The sequence below is a fragment of the Cariama cristata genome, unplaced genomic scaffold (genome assembly GCF_000690535.1).
Source record: "Cariama cristata isolate BGI_N322 unplaced genomic scaffold, ASM69053v1 scaffold8148, whole genome shotgun sequence".
NCBI classification, from domain to species: domain Eukaryota; kingdom Metazoa; phylum Chordata; class Aves; order Cariamiformes; family Cariamidae; genus Cariama; species Cariama cristata.
In genome coordinates, this window is record NW_009631593.1 from 9,788 (window position 1) to 30,593 (window position 20,806).

The window sequence follows — 20,806 nt, forward strand, 5'->3', positions numbered from 1 at the left end:
GCTTTGTGCTAGCCCAAGTAAGCTGGCTGAGGACTAACCCTTGAAAAATTCAGTTTTTAGAAGTACCCAGCTTGCTATGCGACTGCTAGAGCTGGTATGGAGGGCAGAGGTAATGTCAGTCAAGGGATGACAGCATTTCCCCCTTAAGCGTCACTTTGTATTCAGATCTTCATAAAGCAATTGTGCAAGAATTAATCTTTAACTTGAAACTGAATTACAATTTGACACGTAGTAATTTTAAGCATGAAATGTAAGGTAAGGCTATCTGTATAGTTTGGGGATTTTCTTGTGTAGTTGTATACCCTGTTGTAGGAAATAAACAGTTTTTTCAGACATGATAGTGTGCAAAGAATACCTCTCTCTATGCAGTGACCTTAAGGGTGAAACAGAATTGCTGTACAGATTAAATGACTCATTCCCTTGTTTTAATGGGCATGGAAAATAAGTCACAGTACATAGTCTCCACCCATAAATGTATCTGTTTCTACAGGTACTAGATGTGAGCAACTGAGTCATTGCCTTAGCTCTGCCCTCATCAACCTTTACTCTTGCATGCACTTCCTGAAGTGCCATCTGCTAGTACTTCAGTGGTTGGCGACGTAGTCTAACTACCGTAACTTCAAGCAAACTGGGAACAAAAAGATAGTCTAACACACATACCTGGCTGTCCTAGCTGAATCCTGTTTAATTCTTTCTTATCTCTCCTTTTTGAAGGAAAAGTTCTGTTTAACTAACCTTCCATTTGTGGAACTTTCTTTTGTACCTTTAAGGTTTTGCCTAACGTTAACCCTTAGTTAATCCACAGAAAAGCAATAGCAGCATTGTACTGAGGAGCCGAATTAATTTACCTGGTGGAATATGAGGCTAGTATTAATTACAGCTTTATGAGTCTGCTGGTGTGTCTGCACTGCCTGGCACTCACCTGTGCCATGTAAATGTTAGTCCTTCAAGGCAGTTGTGGAAGTGCTGGTTCTCAACTGCTGTGTTATGTGGAGGTACCTAGTACTTCCACCTTTGAATTTCTGAAGATCAGTTTTGTTCTTTGATAAATGCAGGAGGAAGTTTTTATTATCTGGAAAGGCTGGTATATATTTGAAGGGCAGACATTCTAAAAACTTATGTGCACCCTTACCACTGTCTATAATCATTAGGACTATATGATGTTTGTACTTGTCTACAGGCTGGAAAATGAGTTACCTCTCCAAGAGCTAGAGAAGGAGTACTGATAAGCTGTTGGTTTCTTATGTTGTCCTTTATCTAGGTGGCATCACATTATTGATATCAATCTCTAGTAGTGCTTAGCTGAGAGAACAGGATTTGAGATAGGAAAGCTATTGTGCTAGTGTTAGTGGAAATTAAAAGGTGGTTGTGTGTGGGGATTCATCTAAGTTTGTAAACTGTTAAGAGACTCTGGGGAAGTTTCTAGTCTGTATGCTTTAATTTCACTTCAGTGTGACTTGATTTCCTGGAAAAAAAAGTTGATAGCTTTGTCCTAACTTCACTCTTAATTTCTATCAGTAAGTGAAATTCAGTAGTGCTAGTCCACTTCAGTCTGAGTCTGAGCTGCTCCAGCTGCTAAGGTACAGCTGAGACAAGACTGTATTCTTGAGTCTTAATTCTACTTAGTGCTTTTTTTTAATGTCAAAAAGCATCCATATGTTACATAGAACTCTTTGTGTGGCCTCCCTGTAACAAGACACAGTAGATATTCTTGATGGGAAATACTGCAGTATTTTAATTAAACAACTAGATTCTAGATGCCCACTACTACCTGAATTATGTTGTGATTTCCAGTCAGCAACCTCATAAGGGGAGGGGGCACATAATTTTCTGTATTAATAAATGTAGCTGAGCTGAGTCAGTAGTATTCATATGATAATGCATTTGAAAAATCAGACCTGACATATCTGTTTTTCCTTGAGCGCTTTTAAAACTACACATTTTTGCTGTCTTTTAGGAAAGAAATGCTGAAAATGCTATTGAAGCTCTTAAAGAATATGAACCAGAAATGGGCAAAGTATATCGACAAGACCGAAAAAGTGTACAGAGGATTAAAGCAAGAGACATTGTCCCAGGTGATATTGTAGAAGTGGCAGGTAAGACTCGTTTATGTAGTACATGCATGTATTAGCATATTATTGTAAAATTGTTGTGGAGGCCGTGTCTTATTAATGATTTGAGGCCCTGGGAGGAGTTTTCAAAGAGCCTAAGTGCATGCTTCACTTACAAACAGTCTTGCTTCTGTTGATCTGTAATTACCTTAAATGTGCATTTGCACTGAGGGGATTGTTTTTCAAATTGCCACTTAGTTTAATTGGTAGGTCTAAAAGCAAAGCATCTTAATTGCTACAGGTTTTAACACTTGTCATGACTCTAAAATTTTACTTTCTAAAGTCTGGTACTTCATGTGAAAGTTTTTTCCATCTCTTATGCTTAGTAGCAGTGCCTTTCAACTTCTCTTCAAAAATGTCTTCCTCTGTCCTCTCAGCTTGTATGACTGGCATGTGACATCATTGTTTTCTCATCTTTCCTAGTTCTTTATTGCTTCTTTTGCATATTGCTATATAGGAGATCGCAAATAGAGAGGTAACTATACAAAGTAGAGCTTCCTGTTTCTCTGGTGTAAGCATTTGAGGTATGAGTCTTAAAAGACTGGACTTTGCATCAAGCTTTCTGGTAACTTAGATTTGCCCCGAGAGGTGTATCTTTATTTGGAAGGAGTGCAAAAATAGCTAGAAGCATACAACACTTCTAAAACTCATTCACTTTGGTGATAATGCCATACCAGTAACTTTTTCTATAAACTGGGCTTGTCAATGACTAATGTTTTGTATTCCTTCTCTGATAAAACTAGGTGGTTCTTGTTAAGTGTCAGGAGTGATCACATACTCATATTTTATAGGTCATTATCAAATCTTAACTGAGTGATTGTTCCTTTGGGAACAATTTAGGGTGTACATCAGGCTTTCTTTCCACTAGTGTCACTTTACTCTTAGAGGTGGTGGCCGTCTCAAGAGGAGATAAATATATACCTTTAAACTTGACTATGCTCCTATTTTAATTAGCAGGCAGAAGGAGTGTGCACTGAAAATGAAGTTGGTGTTGGCTGTCTGCCCAGGTTTCATTCCTTGAGAAACTTTAACATTTGCTGAACCCTGTCTCAAGCCTCTGTTTTGTGCATAGGATGATTCAGCTACAGCAGCCTTGGCTAGGGTAATTCAGAGTGTGAATCTCATGAAGACTGAAGCTAGTTTCCTCTTAGCATCTGTTGGTGGAGAACAAGTACAAATACAAAGTGCTGATAGCGAAAATAAAGGGTGAATTATGATACCTTGTCACTTACTCTGCTGTTTTAACTCACTTACTGCACTGTACAGTCAAATCATGAGTTCTGCAATGAGATTTTATTGTTCAGCAGCTGATGTTTTCTGCGTCCTTTTGCGGCTAACAGAACTGTGTAAATTACAGATTCTGCAGTAGATATCTAGTCCAAGTCTTTATCCTGTTTTTACATGTCGGCAGTATAATGGTAATTTTGGAAGCAGTTTATATCAGGGGAAGACATTGGGGTTCTGGTTTTTGGTACTTTAAAGCAGTATTGGTAGAATTGCAAATCAATGACTATGTATTTTTGTACTGGTTTGGGGTATCTCACTAGGGAAAAATGCTGGATTTTGCTGCTCTGCCAGATGTCTAGAGCACAGAAAATTTTCTGCTTGCGTCTTCGCTATTTTGAAAGAGGTAGAGATTGCATTTTCATCTTATGGAAAAAGGCAAAGCTAAATTTGTACGTGAAGCACCTGGGGGATGTGTGGGCTTTTACTTACCTTGCTGTATATTGTCAGAATCAATAAAATCAATTATTTGTGTCATGTCTTTAAAAGGTCTGTCTGAAGGAGAGAAATTAATTGGAAATAAACAGCTGACTGGCATACAGATAACACTAGGCTGTATTTGACAAATGTAGTGTTATATTTTTCATAGGGTTACTATTGCATTATTTTAAAATCTATTTCTAGAACAGCATCTGATAATCCAACACATGTAGAACTGATTCCTTTTTTTAAAAAGGACAAACTTAAAAACTAGTATGCTCATGTAGAGAAACAAAAATTATCCAGCTTTTATGACTGTCCTTTAAGATAGGTTGTTGACTGACTGTAGAAGCTCATACTGGTTGAAATACTCAAAACTCCTGTGTTGAACAGTCCCAAGCTAGTTTTAAGCACCCATTATATTTTTCTTATTGGCAAATATAATCAACTGCAGCTTCAAGTGAAGGTAACTAAGTGTAAGTCATGAATGTTTAATACAGAAATAAGTGCTTCAGTGTAATATGAACTCTGATACTGAAACAATAAATTCTAACTTGTAGACAAACAATGATGAAATTTTAATTGTAATCAAACTCAGAAAAGCTACTGAGCAAGTAGAGAAGAGCCATACACTATGTACCAGTGTTAGTGTCAAGACCTGGAGGTGAGAGAGACTGTGTGCATGCCTGTGCCTCAAGTGTAAGAGTTCTGCGATGGCCTTTGACACGGTGTTTGCAAAAAGATGACCATGTAGGGAAGTGACAGAGCACTTCATACTAGGATACATATCTGGGTATGGAATTCTAGGCAAAGTGCCAATGACATTTGTGTGTCCAGGCAAATATCTTTCAACCAAGTGGCATAAATAACCAGGTGATAGGTTTCTCCCCTATGCTAATATCTAATTTTGAACAACTTTCTATAGGTTTTCCATTACAAAATAGTTGTATTTAGTGTTATAACAGCTTTGTTAATTTGAAGTACTTATGTGTGCATCTGAGACAGAGGTAACTCTTCATTGTAGGAATTGCTAGATTGATATTGCAGTTCGGGGGAAGTAGAGGAATATATTTGCCTTTTTACATTGCAGGAGTTCCCTGAGAATAAGTAGCATTGAACCATATCAAAAACCATTTGGTATTTTCAGTAGTTTTGAACCTGTTAAAGATAACCTGGTTGGCTTAGTGTAACCCAAAGACAGTGCAATAATGGTTTATACCATTACTTTTTATTCTGGCTCCATAGGCTATTTGTAGAGTTTTACTGCGTACCTTATATAGACTGTTGAGTCTGCCTCATGACCTTCTAAAATAAAGCTCCTGGAAGATACTTTCTTTAATTTGTCTGTCAACAGAGGAAGCAGATGCTGGTTTATTTGACTTGAAGTAATGGAGGGAAACTGCAGATCTCATTGTCACCTTGCAGTAAATACGGAGTAACCTGAGTTAGATTATCCCTCAAGTGGTAGATAACCTACTGTCTTCTGTGTCACTTGAGAATCAGTGTGCATACAGATACTGCAGAATGCTTGATGAAAAATTACTGGTCCTTATGCCTAGTAGCTAACAAATTCAACATAAATGCTACGCTAAAATTTTGGAGGTGTAATAGCAGTCACTGTAGTCCATGTTTGCTCAGAGACTGTGCAGTCATGAATTTCTTAACTGTATATATTGGGAAGACTGTCTTCCATGTCCACTCAAGCAGAGGTAGTGGAAAAGATACTGTACAATCAACAGGAACTCTTTGGGATGAAGTTGGGGTTACAGATTTGGGATGTATGCCTTAAATTTGCTTGCAGACCTCTGCTGGGCATAGTTCTCGGAACTGTATGTATAAGGGTTACTAAGCTACACTGTTTGCTTCTTAGAATTGATGAACTGAAAAAAAAAAAAATCCAGATGCTGTCCTCAAATGGCTTTTCAGTTTGCCTGTCTTAAAATGGATTGTTGCACTGCTATGAAAGCTTAAGGTTACTGGAGGATGCACTCTAAATTTGTAACTAGCGGCTATCTTAATAGATTAAAGATGTCCTTTGCTTGAGTTGAGTTTTTGTTTGCCTTGGTTAAAGCAGCATTTTAAAGAGAAACTTAAAACAGCATGGCCTTAGTTTTTAGAAGCTTTGTATGAAGTCCAGTCTGACAAATTGGGAAAAACTGATTGCAAATCATTTATTTTAAGAAGCATATTTGTGAACAGAAATGAGCTTTGTTCACTTCTGTTTGTGTTTTCCTGTCTAAAATGTTGTATTTTAGATACGGCATATCTGACTTTCTGTAATTTAATAAATGTTCATTAATTGCAATCTGTAAGTGACCAAACCGGAGTCACAGTAGTTCCTCTTTTCCCTGAAGTGCTGAATGATGGTTCTTGTCATCTGTTAGTGTATCTCTAAGTACTCAACAGCTTAAAAATACACACAGAGTTTCCAGAAGCTCTTGCATATTAAATTAGTGTGTATTCCAGAAGAATTAGTTTTAGGTTTGTACCTGGCAGAAAGTATGCAAGAACTACTTTCGGAGGCTTTTAATTCTAACTGCAGAGCACTTTAAGACTCTTCCTAAAGTATAGATGCCTTATAATTAAGGAAAGATAAATTTGGGGGTGAAAAAGGTTGGGAAGGAAGATTCTTAAGGTGAATTCTGTCAAATTCCAGTGTGGTTATGAAAAGCTACAGATTCCCCCTGGTAGTATAAGCAACAAACATTGATGTTGCAGATCTTACTCCAAAACATCTGGGTCCTTATGCCTGTGTTACTTTTCTAATAAATAGAATTGATTTTCAGACTTGGTGCTAAAAACATACTGCTGAGAGCATCTCTTGATACAGAAAAAAGCTGAATGCCAGTGGTTTGTTGTTTTGGTTTTTGTTTTGTTTTTTTTTTCCCCTAGTGCAAATTGTCAGGTTTGGTTTTAAAGATTAAGCATGTAATTTGCTTTTTCCATAAAGTTCTGCTTTTGAACCAGAAAAAATATGAAACTAAGAGAAGTGGTTAATAAATGCACATAGTGCATAAGTCTGTGAGCTGCAGTGAGTGTCTTGGCTGTCAAAGTCTTAACACATCAGAGGCAATTTTGAGATAACCGGTTGCAGTCCAAACTCCATTCCATATTCCGTTCCATGCTCCACTGAAGTCTGGAGTTATGTGAGGTTCAAGTCAGGGCACAGCCTAAACTTGTCACTTTGAATACACATTTGAAAACTTAGGAAACACATCTCCAATTTTTCCCAATTCTTATAGCATTGTCCTCCAGAGTTGCCAAACTGTTAAGTAAAAATAGTGAAACTAATTCTGTTTTAATTGTTTGAATTCAGAACATATCGGATGTTCTATACTCTGATTAGAACCAATACTACAGTGGGATTTTAAGCACAAATAGTACTGAACGAAATGCTTGAACATCAAGATAATGTTCTGTTAATACCATATCACCCTGGAAAAGCAAGCATTTTTGCTTGCATTTGGAGCTATGCTGCACTTCCAGAATCCTTACTGTTTGTTCTTGTGTTACCCCACTGCAGCTGAATTTGAAAACAGGACTTCAGCTTTAGTGTGTGAAGATGTCATTATTCTCTACCTGATCTGGCAAAAGTTGAAACTTAACTTACCAATTTGTTCTTTCTGCTATTAGGTATTTTTTATAGGCTGATCGCAAGAGTTTTCAGTCTAGGAGACAGTGATATAAACAAGTCCACGGATTAAAAGCTAACGCTAGACAAATTCAGGTTAGAAATAAATGCAGAATTATAGGCACGGTACCTGTCCATTGGCACATCTTATTTAATGTTCTGGTGCCCTCTTCAGAGAGGATGACACTTAGAAGTATGTTTTTACAGAATGAGAAGGAATAAAATAGGAATAATTTAAGTCTCATGTACCGTTTAATATATAGTATGTCAGTTTTTCTCAGTATAACCCTCAGTTTTGACCTTAAAATATTTTGCTCTCAGAAAGCTAAGCTTTTTCTGTCTCTTTGGTTTTCATTGATAAGAATGCAATCTGTATAATGCAACCTGGTCCAGTGGAAGGTGTCCCTGCCCATGGCAGTGCAGTTGGAACCAGATGATCTTTAAGCTCCCTTCCAGCCAAACCATTCTGTGATTCTGTGATAAGTGTTTTGTTTGAAAATCTTTTTTAACTTCTACCTCTAACAGTTCTTAGGTTAGGATAGTCGCATTTCTGTATACATTGCACAGTAAGCTCTGTGGATGTTTTCTGCCTGTCCAGATGCAGAATTGCATATGATAGAGAAGGCTATTTCATGAACGTTGTCTAATCTGTAGCATGCATCATAAGTGCAAAGGAATGAATGTATTCAAATGTATTGTTCTGTCATCTTGACAGTAAAAGCAAATGCTGTTTTACTAGTATGGTTAAAACTGAATGGACCAGTGCTATTATAATCTTTGTCTTGTTGGAACATAAGTCTATCTTGCTGATTTGGAGTGGAAACTCAGATTTAAAATGTTTCACAGTCACTCTTCTAATTTTGACAACTTGACACTCTTGGCCTTGTATGAAAGTGTAGATGGACTCAATTTTCCTGTTTTTTAGAGCTTCTGATTTTTGGTAGCATTTTATTATACCCTGTCAGGAAGTGTTAAATACTTAAAACTTGCTACTAAGGAAGAAAAATTGAGTTTCTGATGGTCTAAGGAAATCAAACACAATAGGAATACTAGATTGTATGCTTGCAAGAGGGGAAGAGGAGCTAAGCTGAGCTTGTGTTAAGGAAATTTAACGTAAAAAACAACTGTGCTGCAATAGCTATACTTCCAAATAGAAGCAGTCCATTCTGTTCAGATGTAAGTTTTAACTATTACTGTCCCCCAGCAGAAACAATATTCAGTTCTGGTTGATCAAAGTATGTAGCTTCTTATATGTGTTGTTTTAAGCCTACTCATTTGAATTCTTACACCTTAAGGTGATACCCATACTGCATGTAGGAAGTTTCAGTTGCCTCTTATTAGTAAATATTCACATAATGGTTTGTCCTCTGATTTAGAGGATAAGAAACTTATTTATGGGCAAAAGAGGGGACTTTGAAATAACTGACTCTTTAAGAGGCTAACGATCTCATTAGGAAAAGTGGTTTAATTAACTGTACCCATACTAATATGTAATGTTGAAACAGTTAAAGAAAACAGTTGCTAATGCTTAATGTTTTTTGGCAAAAGAATTAGTACTTACTTCTTTTCCCTTTTGGTGGTAAAAACCCTTGAATAGTTTATTTTGAATCAGGTGTTTTAATAGCAGTATGGTAGGTTATATCTGCTGAATTTGATAGTATTTCTACCCTAGCCTGATGAAATTAGAACATCCTAATAAAGCAGGAGAAAACCCATGGTGTCTTAAAAATAAAAATACATGGAATGTGTCAACAATGAACCTTAATCTATTAAGACACTTAAAAGGGGTGAAAGGACACAATTTTATACTTTGTTGTTGTTGTTCTCTCCATTTGTTGTTTTATGGAAGTTGTTCAGGGGATGTTTTTACTCACTTTCAGGAACTGTTGTTTGTATTTGCAAATTGTTCAAACATATGTTGAAATAGTATACCAGTTCTTCAGAACTTGCCTAAAAAAAAAATCACAAAATCAGACAACAATGGCAGAATAGTTTAGAGCTGTACTGATAATCTTTATTGCAAAAGTTCAGTTCCAATCCTAGCCGCTGATAGCAGATATAGGTCGACACTAGCTTGGGTTAATGATAAACAGAAAGCGTTAGGTACACATTGTGTATGAACAACCATTCTGACTTCTACAGGAAAAATTACTTTCGGTTACTGTGATCACTTAGATGGGCTTTTTGCGAACAGATCACTTTGCTAAGATGATGAATTGTTCTTGTAACACTTACCTTAACATAAAAAAGGAAGCAAAACTTTTTGCTTTTTATAATGTACCTGTCTATAAAGCTCCTCTTAGCAAGTCCTCAGTTGTGGGCGGGATCAGAAGCAGTTTACGGAGCTGATATACGTGTTCAAAGTACACATTTAAAGTAGTAGTTTTGTTTTGAGGACTTTTGTATATCATTGTGGCTTTTGGGGGGTAAAGTTAATATTGCTTCCTGAGCCTTCCATGACCAGCAATTTTGATTAGAATATCTAGAATATCATTTGAGACTTGAAAGATAAGTATAGTCCTGTTGTAGTCTGAAGTTCTTTGTTAATACCTAGATGTAGCTAAAAATACAACGGACCAAAATCCACACAGCTTTAATAGTTTATTTTCCCTCCAGCTCACTGTTCATAAAATATATGCCTTATCACTTCTGCCCATCTTCTTGGGCTGCTGAAACCACAGGCTGATGTAGCCTACAACACGCTAGTAGTGTATTTTGGCTGCAGAGGTCTCCCTGTGAGAGTCTCAAACCATATTCTGACAGAATTCTGAAGTTAAATGTTTAGTAATATTTCTATTTTGGAAACTGATAGAGTAAAAGGGGTATCAGTGCTCAAATGAAATACCTGGAATAATGAGTTGATCATTTCGGTCTAGGAGTTGGTCACCGCCAAGTATTAAATTGGGACTAACATTGCTTAATATATTCTGTATTTGAAGTTGATTTGGAGACTTGAGTCATCTTCTCTTTCAAGGCACCTTTGCAATTTGAATAGGGCAGTCTGTGTGCTGGGTTGTCCTTTAAAGACTTTTCTTCATGAGGAAGGTCCTTCATGGGGAACTGCAATTGTTTCTGCGAATACACACCTGCTTGATGTGCTGTCTTCACAAGTATGGTTGTACTGCGCTTAAAATTGAACATATATGTAAAAGACTGTACATATGGAGTGGAAATTGACTTATAAGATTGAGAGGAGTAAGATAAGATGTGGGGAGGTTTGAACTTGAGAAGAAAGGCTGGAGTGTTAGGTGTAATCAATGGTAATCTTGGCAAGATTTGTGCTAGTTAGGTAGCTGACGAACTCAGTATTTTCAGATATTAAATTGTCTGTATTTTCACTGAAGGAGTATGGCTTGTTTAAAACAATTGACATAAACTTTAAATTCATATCACATCTAAATACCACTCCAATTTCTGTCAAGAAGTGGAAATTGTAAATTATCTGCTTTGGTGTAGACTCATGCACAGTTAAATAAACTGGATTTATTATTTTTGCCCCCTTACAGGGACCAGGTTGTTTTTAAACACATTCCTTTATTGTGTGCTGAAGCTCAGTATTGAAGTTCTAAAATAGCGTTCTGTGCATGAATAAAAGGATTCTGTGATTAAAACTGTAATGATTTGAGCTAAACCCTACTCTCACTCTTCCAAGCAGCAGTCAATTTTATAGTTAGAAGGGCTGTTTTAATCAGTAGTTAAGTATTTGGCTACACTGTGCTTTAAGAACATGTATCTGGGCAGTTTTGAAAGCAGCTTCTTTGATTTCTTCAGAGCTGTTATAGAAATCAGGTAACTAGAATTAAAAACTTAGGCTAAAATACTGATGAAAATGCTTCTGCAACTGACTTGCTATTTTAGATGTAGAACTATGGGATTATATCCATTTAAACTCTAGCAGCTCTGTACTGAGCAACACAAATACATATTCACCTTCTCATTTCTTGTCATCTTTTAGCCTTGGGTAATACTTTTACTGGTTCTGTGGACTGAAACGTAACTGAATTAAAAAAGCCCTCCCAAAAAACCAACAAAACCCCCAATTTCTTTCCTGTGTTAAAGTATATGGAAAAAAGCCTTCCACTTGTAGATGAGATCTGCACTAGACTGCTTACTAAAAATTTCCTGTGGGTTCCTATCTATCATAGGGTGATTTCCTATCTATATTCAGTTTCAGTTATGCTCATGAAAGTACATTCAAGTTCTGTAATTGACCCTGATGTACAGCTTTCCTGTCTATTGGAAATGCCTTGAATATTTTACTACAGCCTTCTCAACCAGAGATGGTGAGTGAATAATGTGTCTTACCCTAAATTATTGAGATAAACTTAGAAAGCTGCAGGATCATAATAAATTTTAACACTTCAGTTCTGGTGATTCAGGCAATTGATAGTGATAGTAGTAGTTTTCATGGAAATATACTGATGGTCGATATCAATCTACTAGAGCAGTGGTCTCTCCTAGTACTTTAGATCTTGTGAATATTACGTGTGAGTTTGAACAACTTACAGCTGTTCAGAAAAAGTAGGTTGGAAAGCTACTTGTAAACTTTACCATATGTTCTGTCCAGTTACTTGAATGTTTTAAGATTTTTTTTTTTTTCCCACAGCTTTGTTTTGTGTTAAGGAGTGATTAAGTCTTAAACAGTGTTGTCAAATGTGGTAGTGTATTTGAGTTGGCTGTAGTTTTTCAGCTGCTTTAAGTACTTTGAAAACATTCATGCAGATCGACAGGCGTTACACCACATTGCACTGAGGTATTAGCCTGTTGTTCAGTGATATCTGAAAACCAGCTGCTACTATATGTCTGTGTATAAACCTCCTCATGACATCAGGAGAGCATATTGAATAGTTTTGCCATTTTTGGCCTAGGTCACCATTTGTCTAATGCTATTTTCTCTTACTGCTCAAGGGCATTGTGGCTTAAATTAGTTTTCACATGCTATAATGATACAAAAAGGGAATTTGTGGCTATTTATTGGATGCCTTCATATACATATGGTTACAAAAACATGTCTAAGTCTACAAGCAAACCTATGCAATCTTTTGCTGATTTTAATGGTTGGGGTTTCTTTGACCTTACCAAAAGTAACGTGGTGCAAATTTACTTAACGTTTGAAGTAGCACTTAATTCTCTTCTTCAGCATTTTGTTCCATAGTTTTCCTGTGAGTGGTTGTATGTTCTAAGGCTGTTACACCACTGCGGAGTTTTTCATGGTACTATTTGTTAATGTGCATTATTGCTGTTAGTTGCATAAGCAACTGCAGGGACACAGACTCTATCTACTGAGACGATCAGCTCTCTTTTGCTAGTTGTTCTCCCTTCTTTGCTGCTTTGCATTATTTTATAATAGAAAGGAAGCTGACACTTGAATACTTGAAGTGCTAAATTACATTAGGAATGTTTGATTATATACGTTCATTAGCAATGTTGTCATGCAGAATGTAGAAAACCCCCCCATGGGAGTCAGAAACGTGACTCTTATTAATATGCTTTAGCAAGTTAATTTGCATGCAGCCATTTATTTGCAGTAGTCACAAAATGGTGGAGCTTTACTTCTTTTCTTAAAAAGTAGGAAAAGCTAGATAAGAGAAAGTAAGAAGGTGGAAGAATTAATTCTGGGATGATGGGGACACTGGAGCTAAACTGGCTACACAGCTCTGGCAAGTGACTTCGTTACTCTCTGCCATCTTTAGGAGTGTCCTGTTAAGTTCTTGTACTGTCTGCTGCCTTTAGTGTTTCAAACACTTGCTAGCGGAGGGGTTGTGGGTGGTTTGTGTTTGGTTTTTTTTTCCCCCTCCAGTGTTGTCTTCTGCAAAGTAGAAATATAGATGACAAGATAAACATAGCATAGAGTTCTGTGAAAATTTTAACTGGGATCTGGATTGTGGTATGTTTAATAGAGTAGCATTACTGAAAAATAAGCTAGCATATGATCTGAAATTAACTTCCAATTCTGAAACATCTGGCAGTAGTCAAAGTATGACATTAAAAGAGCAGATATGCAGAAGCACATTATTCTTACAATTGGTGCCAAAGAAAAGGCAACTGCTTTTAGTTTCTAAATAAATAAATGTGGATAACATTCTGATCTTTGGAGAGCAGAGGACTTGCTTTGGGCATAGAGACTTTCCAGGATCAGTCAAGTCTATTAGGTACTCAGAAAATTGGAGTATTGCAAACCACAAAAGCAATAATAGGCTGTTAGTAATCTTAGTCATCTGAACAGTTACTGGAAAAACATTTTCTTGCCTGATAGAGGTAATAATACGCTTCGTTAGAAATCTCTCAAATAAAAAAATTCTAACTTTGTCCTGTTCATTTCTTTGTAGTTGGAGACAAGGTTCCTGCATCCTGCTGATATAAGAATTACTTCTATCAAGTCTACAACTCTAAGAGTAGACCAATCAATTCTCACAGGTATAATTTCTGTGAATTTTGGATAATTACATGCATAATTGAAAGTGCCTTTTCACCGTTTAGAATAATCTATTAAAAACAAGCCTGTAGCTGTTCAAGTACTGTGTTGCATTCAAGTGCAGTAAATTTCTGATCTAGTAACTTAAGTCTTAGAGTGACTGAATGCATTGCTTCCTCATTGCTTTTACATGTTCACTTTAGTGGGATGAACATTCTTAGTGAGACTTGTAATGATTTTTTGGTCTTTCTTCCCCTTCCTCCTTCCCCTCCCCGAGACACACAGTGGTAACTTGCGGGAAAGTAAAATAAAATCAAGAATTTCTGTTGTAGTTTATGCAGTCTTCTAGGTTTGAACATCTTCTCACTGCTCAAATATGAAAGTATGGAAGTCTTAGTAAATGTCTTCTGTAACAGTTATCCATTTTCTCTCAAAAGAGAGGGTAACTTTTGAATACAAGCAGCCTTTAAGCTGCTGTTACTAAAAAGTCAGTACACTAAAGTCCTGTTTGCTGAAATTCTGTACATGCACATTCATATGTTTTCTGGTGCTGGCTCTCAAGTGCAGGAGCTATATTTAGAGCACTTTTTGGATTTCTTGAAAACAAGACAAAGTAGCAGTACTTCTGAATATAGGAAAGAAGCTAGGAATCAACCAAGCATGCTGTAACATTTTTCTCTCAACTGGAACATAAAGATCTGTCTGCCTGTTTTGGTAGTATAAATTATTGTTAACTAGTCCTGAATTTTAAAGCAGTAAAGTCTTCATAAGAAACCTAGTTTTGATCCTTGAATCTGTCTTGAAACATGCCTCCAAGTTTCTTAGTACTGGTCCTGAATAGCACAGAACTGATCAAGCTTATTTATGTTTAGCATAAGAAAATGTAGGCACTCCATGTTTGTCAAGCTATTAGAACTGAAACAAGTAGAAGAAATCCACCAGAAGCCTATAGAAAGGGAGCAATTCCTTGCCTTTGTTTAAATAACGGAATTTTTTTTTTAAAGAAACTTTTCTATTTTCAGCCTATTTTAAGTTGATACTTGAGTCTCCTACGTAATAAAGTAGGACTGAAGTCTAAGATGCTACTTAAAGCTTTTAAAAGTAGGAAGCTTTTGGCTCTCTTGAGCTTACAAAAAGTAGTGTGCTCTTAGCTTCAGTCACTGAGTTACCACCTTGTGAAGTATGATGTGGTATATAACATCTCTTTTTATAGAAAGTAAATATTTCTATACCTGTGTGACACGTTTATAGAAATTGATATATTTAAGGTCCTCATGGAAGTGTTCTCTGAAACCTTCCAACAAAGGAGTTAACTAACAGATGGCTGCATGACACTTTAAAAAAAAAACCCAAACAAACAACAAAAAAACCCACAAAAACCTCCCTAAGATCTGCCTGTATAACTGTGTTGTATACCTTCACAGATGTATAACTGTGGTAACATCTATTTATTTAAATGAGAACATACCTTCTGAAGTGCACAGAGAACAGAAATGCTAATTACTACATGAGAAGCACACAAAATGTCTAATTCATACAGTAGATCTTGCTACATTAAAAGGAGTGGAGTACCAGCTGCTTACTCTTCTTCCTTAGAAGACATAGTGTATGCTGCATTAATTCTAACTATATAAAATGTTTATAGTCCGTTCCTATTATTTTCATTGAAAGCCAGCCATTCAATTTTTTTGGTCAGCTGAAGTATTTCCTGTTTCACTTCAGCAATTAAATAAAATCATTTGAGGAAAAGTTTGACATCCTAAAAAAATTTTAGGACTGAGTATTGTAACTTTTCAATTCCCTGCAGGACTCAAGATGATACATGTATAATCTTAAGACTATTACCTTTATTTTAGGTGAATCTGTATCTGTTATTAAGCACACTGACCCTGTGCCTGATCCTCGTGCTGTAAACCAAGACAAGAAGAACATGCTTTTTTCTGTGAGTTACTTGTTTTGAAACTTTCAAAACTTTTTATAAAAATAATACTGAAGCTGATAAACAAAAAATATGTGGAACTTCAGTTCTTCACCTAAAAGCTGTATGCCTTCTTTGCTGTATTCTCTATATGTGTCTATATGCCTGTCTCCATATGCGTCAAACCAAATGAATTAAAAATTAGAAGTAACTTTTAATAAAAGCTGTCTTCAGGGAAGATGCTTGCTGAAACCACTTTATGAGGAAACTGATTTTTGTTCTTCACAAGAAAGTCTTGAAGGCTGGAGCACACGTGCTTTTGGAGTGCTCCTACACTACTTTTCTAAAGTAGTAGTTCCTAAGACTGGCAAGAATGCCCATACAAACTGTAGTATTGTGTGACTAAAATTGAGAACTAGCTCTCTATATAGAAATGAAACAGTTTATTCAAATTTGTTTAAAGGAAACATTGAATGCCTTTCATGTAACAAAACAACAGTTCTCTTATTGTTCATAGGCTCCTTGTAGAAAATCTAAATGTTCTTTCTCATGTTCACACAGGCAACCCCAGAGAACACATCTGTTGCTCACAGTAAATAACATTAAATCTGGCAAAATACAATCCTAATAAAAAAAAAAGAAAGGAAGAACACACTTGAAAGGAAAACACACATAAGATTATAGTTGAAATACATGCTCATTACTCAGCAGCTGGGTTTGACTATGCTGCTTATAATGGATCAATACTGATTCATTTTGAGCCCATTCTGTAAGCAGAAATTCTACACTGGAGTACTCCCTTACAGATACTGGGGCAATGTAATTTTCTTCATCTTTACTTTTTTCTGTATCCTAGCTGAAACACAGTCTGGACTTGTATAAGGTGTTCTTTTGTTTTGTTAAAACAACAATTAAAACAAAAACAAAAAACCTAGCATCAAAAGCTGTTTATAGATTGACTACAAGTTTTCTCTTCCCTTTTCTTTATTTACATTAGGGTACTAATATTGCTGCTGGTAAAGCTATGGGAGTGGTTATTGCAACAGGAGTAAACACTGAAATTGGCAAAATTCGTGATGAAATGGTGGCTACTGAACAAGAGAGAACCCCGCTCCAACAGAAACTGGATGAATTTGGAGAGCAGTTGTCTAAAGTCATCTCACTTATCTGCATTGCTGTTTGGATAATAAACATTGGTCACTTCAATGATCCAGTTCATGGTGGCTCCTGGATTCGAGGTGCTATCTATTACTTTAAAATTGCTGTTGCTCTTGCTGTTGCTGCTATTCCTGAGGGTCTGCCTGCTGTCATTACCACCTGCTTGGCTCTTGGAACCCGGAGAATGGCAAAGAAGAATGCTATTGTTAGAAGTCTTCCCTCTGTGGAAACCTTGGGTTGCACCTCAGTTATTTGTTCTGACAAGACTGGTACTCTGACCACGAATCAGATGTCAGTCTGCAGGGTATGTTGCTGCTTCTATTTTTCTTTTTCTCCTCAGCCACTCTGAATAGTCGACATTGCTTGAATTCTTTTGATAGTGAGTCTTTTGGTTCTCATATCATCAAAATCTTGCTTTATTTTCCAAAGATAAGCTTCCACTTTTAATTCAGTTTTCCACTGTGTAGTGTTTAAGGCTTTTATCTCTTCCCTTATTTAGTCATGGCCAAAAATAGCTGCACCCGCACTTGATGGAAGAGAAAGTTGTTTGCAAGCAGCTTTCCATTGACTTGTCTGTAAGCTATTCAGTCTTCTGGTAATTATTTAGTATGATTTATCACGTTTCAGAACGGTAGGATAGTTACACTGTAGAAGCAGGATGTGTGCAAGTGTAGAACACGTGCCTCTTTAATTTAGCAAGATGGCAATGGCAAAGAAACTTAACGATGAGAAAAAGGTGGAAGATTTGCTACATTAACTTGGATAGTCTAAGGTATTTGCACTACTGAATGGTTCCACCTTTATTTGGTTATCTTATCTTAAATAACTCTTACTGTTCTGATGTAGATGACTAGTGTTTTCAACGTGCAATGTTGTATGACTAATATAGCAACTTGGAGGTGCAGTTGACCCTGTCACCAGCATTGTCAGGGTCATCTTCAATGTATGGCGTATTTTTAGGTAAGCCTAAGTTATGTGCCCCTCCTCCCATCCCCCCTAATATTCTTTCTAGGGTTGATTAAATTGGGACTTCGATAGCTAGTCACTTAACATAATGCATGTTCAGTTGCCAGTTCTCTGTGCTTCCCATACACTTCATATTCTGTGTAAGAATTTTATGGAGAAAACATTAAGTTCTTCTGTTTAATAATTGTAGATGTTCAGTGGCATAGCAACTCTATGACATCAAATGTTGAGTCATTACATTGAGTGAGAATTCCAAATGTGTAAATATTGAGCATTGCATGCCAGTGGCAAAAGTTTGTAAGCCTTAAGCACTTTATTCTCATGTGAGTGATGGTTTTTTCTTTCTAATTGGTGGTTGACTTGTTGTACTTCCTTAAGTATTGTAGTACTTATACCTAAGAGACACAAAGCAGCTGCTCATCAGTATTCCAGGGGAGGTTACTTGCAGTAGAGTTGCATAACTGCCCTAGTCTTTGCAGGGTTTTTTTCATCATGCAGATGCCAAAAGCAAGCTTCCTGGTTAACTAGTCATTTAAGCTGTGTTTATGTAACATAATAATAATAACATAAATGCTCTACCCCTTATATTTAGAGGGCTAAATGTTTTGCATCTTGTGCAGTAGAATTTACTTGGTTCCTTGTTAACCTCTGACAGCTACAGAATAACCTTAACTGCAAGATTTTGCAAAATGTAGCAATATCCTAGTACCTGTAAACCATACGCTTATTCTTGGTTTCACTCTAAGTAGGGAGATCGCTTAACTTTTTAAGACGACTGGTTTACAATTGTAGTTCCGCTTGTAGTCTTTGTTTTCGTGTTAAGTAGTAACTCCTGAGTGTGCAAAGGAACCCTACACTAAAATGCTTCAGACAGAAATGATACTGCTTTAAGAGACTTGAGGATTATTTTAATGTCATCCTGTGGTATCTCCCTCTGAGAATGCTCTTACTCTGCTTTGTGGGCTTTTTATTTATCAACTTGTCTAATTTTTTGATTTTTTTAAAATCACTTTGAAGATTATAGGGCCTCCAGATATTGATGCAGATCAGTTTTGGAACACCTAATTATTAGGATGTATTTTGTGAAGATGCTTGCCTAAAACATAAGGCAGCACAATGAGGGGAAAGTAAGACATTGCTAAAAAGTGGTATGGCAAAATAGCTCACACTAACCAGTAAGAAGTTCCATTAAGATACACTATCAATTAGTGAGAAATTATTTTCTTCTCTACTACCACTCCAGCAAGTCATAAGAGTATGACAGCTTCAGGTACTATGTTTTTTATCTCCATCCTCCCAGATGTGGTTCTGCCTGCAGCTCTCCCAGAAAGGGAACAGCAACAAAGGAAAGACTGCCATGCAGGTGTCTTGTGGGGTACAACTGCATCCTTCAAATTGCTGTCTTTATTTGAAAATAACATTTCAGTCTGTGCTAGAAGGGCACTTGAGCTGTCTGAATATTTTTAAGCTACCAGTATACTGGATGGTAAAGTGATCTATAACTAGAAAACGAGGACAGAAGACACTTTGATTTAGTGGCTGGTATTAAGGGAAACTGGCCATAGTCTGGCTCTTGCCTAAAACCTCACCTCTTAGATCTAGAAGTTTCTTGTATTTGTAGATGCTATTATTTTTATTTTGGCAAGAATTGGTTGTTTCTAAGCTACCCTATGCTGCTTTTGATTGGAACTGCTGTTTCAAATAAATACATGAGAATTAATTTACAAGTCTGAAGCCTAGGAAGAGCTTGGGTATAGTCAGGATCATCAAGTGGATGTGTGAATATCCTTCACAGCTCAAGTTAAGTATATGAAGTTTGTGTGGTTTTCAACTCTTTGATGTATTTGTGCCACAATTCAGTTTTCAAATGAGATCTGCTAAGGAGAAGTGCTATTTTCTGTACTTTGTGCCTCAGTATAGGGAGCTATTCAAACATATATGGGATGAAGTGGAGAGTATCATGTCTGGTTTGTCTAGTTTGTTTATTCAACCCAAACTTGCCTGTTGTACCTGCTTGCTTAAGGCCTGTTTAAATCTCTTGCATTAATTATTATTCAAAGGTAGTAACACTTCTAACTCTGATTTCAGATGTTTGTCCTGGACAGAGTAGAAGGAGATAGCTGTTCTCTGAATGAATTTACTGTAACTGGTTCAACATATGCTCCCATGGGAGAAGTGTAAGTGTTCTGTTGAAGTTAAATATTTGTCTATTTATGCCTTGACTATTACTTGATGCATGTAATATTGAGTAGTGATTGTTAATAAATGAAAGCTCAACCAGTGAGAATGCACACTGAAGGGCTAGGAGGGGAAAATAATTAACAGAAGTTAAATTCTAGAAAAGTAAACCTTCATGGAACTTAATACAGTCTCCAATATTGCGATGTTCCTTTGATAATCTAAAAATAAATTAGGGGTAGGTTGAGAGGATTTCTTTAAGGAAATCTCACTGGACTGAGATGAGCTATCCCAGTGCTTCAAAATGAGGTTTACTTTATTATTTTAAAAACAAACAAACAAACAAAAAAAAAACCAAAAAACCCGACGTAAATCAAACAGGTGAGCCTCTTAATCTGTGAACTCAATGTTTTCAATTCCTCTGCCTCAGAGTTGGTTTTTTCTAAAGCATCTTATGAATGTGTTGGAGTTAATTCTTAAACTTACTGTAAATTCCTGTCCCCTACCCTCAGTAGTTTATTGGACTTGGTAAATGTGTACTTGAATAGATCTGTGTGTTTGTCTCAGTCTTTGGTATTTGAGCTGGTATAAAACGCACTCAGTTAGGAAAGGAATGATATGTTTGGTTTACTTCATCAGTTGCAGGTCTCTACTAGTGGGATAGGTGATTCATCCTAACAGCTTTAGGAATTTTTGGGAATCTCCTTCTAGAAGGAGAGCCTCTT

General features: G+C 36.6%; 1 protein-coding gene across 1 annotated transcript in view; it reads left to right on the forward strand.

Annotated features, from left to right (window-relative positions):
- LOC104166169 (sarcoplasmic/endoplasmic reticulum calcium ATPase 2-like) overlaps positions 1–20,806 on the forward strand; it is a 42,964-nt gene that overhangs the window by 9,781 nt on the left and 12,377 nt on the right. Inside the window, 6 exon segments of the mRNA XM_009706014.1 lie at positions 1,958–2,096; positions 13,776–13,789; positions 13,791–13,863; positions 15,718–15,803; positions 16,777–17,241; positions 19,992–20,080. Coding sequence (XP_009704316.1) covers positions 1,958–2,096; positions 13,776–13,789; positions 13,791–13,863; positions 15,718–15,803; positions 16,777–17,241; positions 19,992–20,080 — 866 coding nt within the window.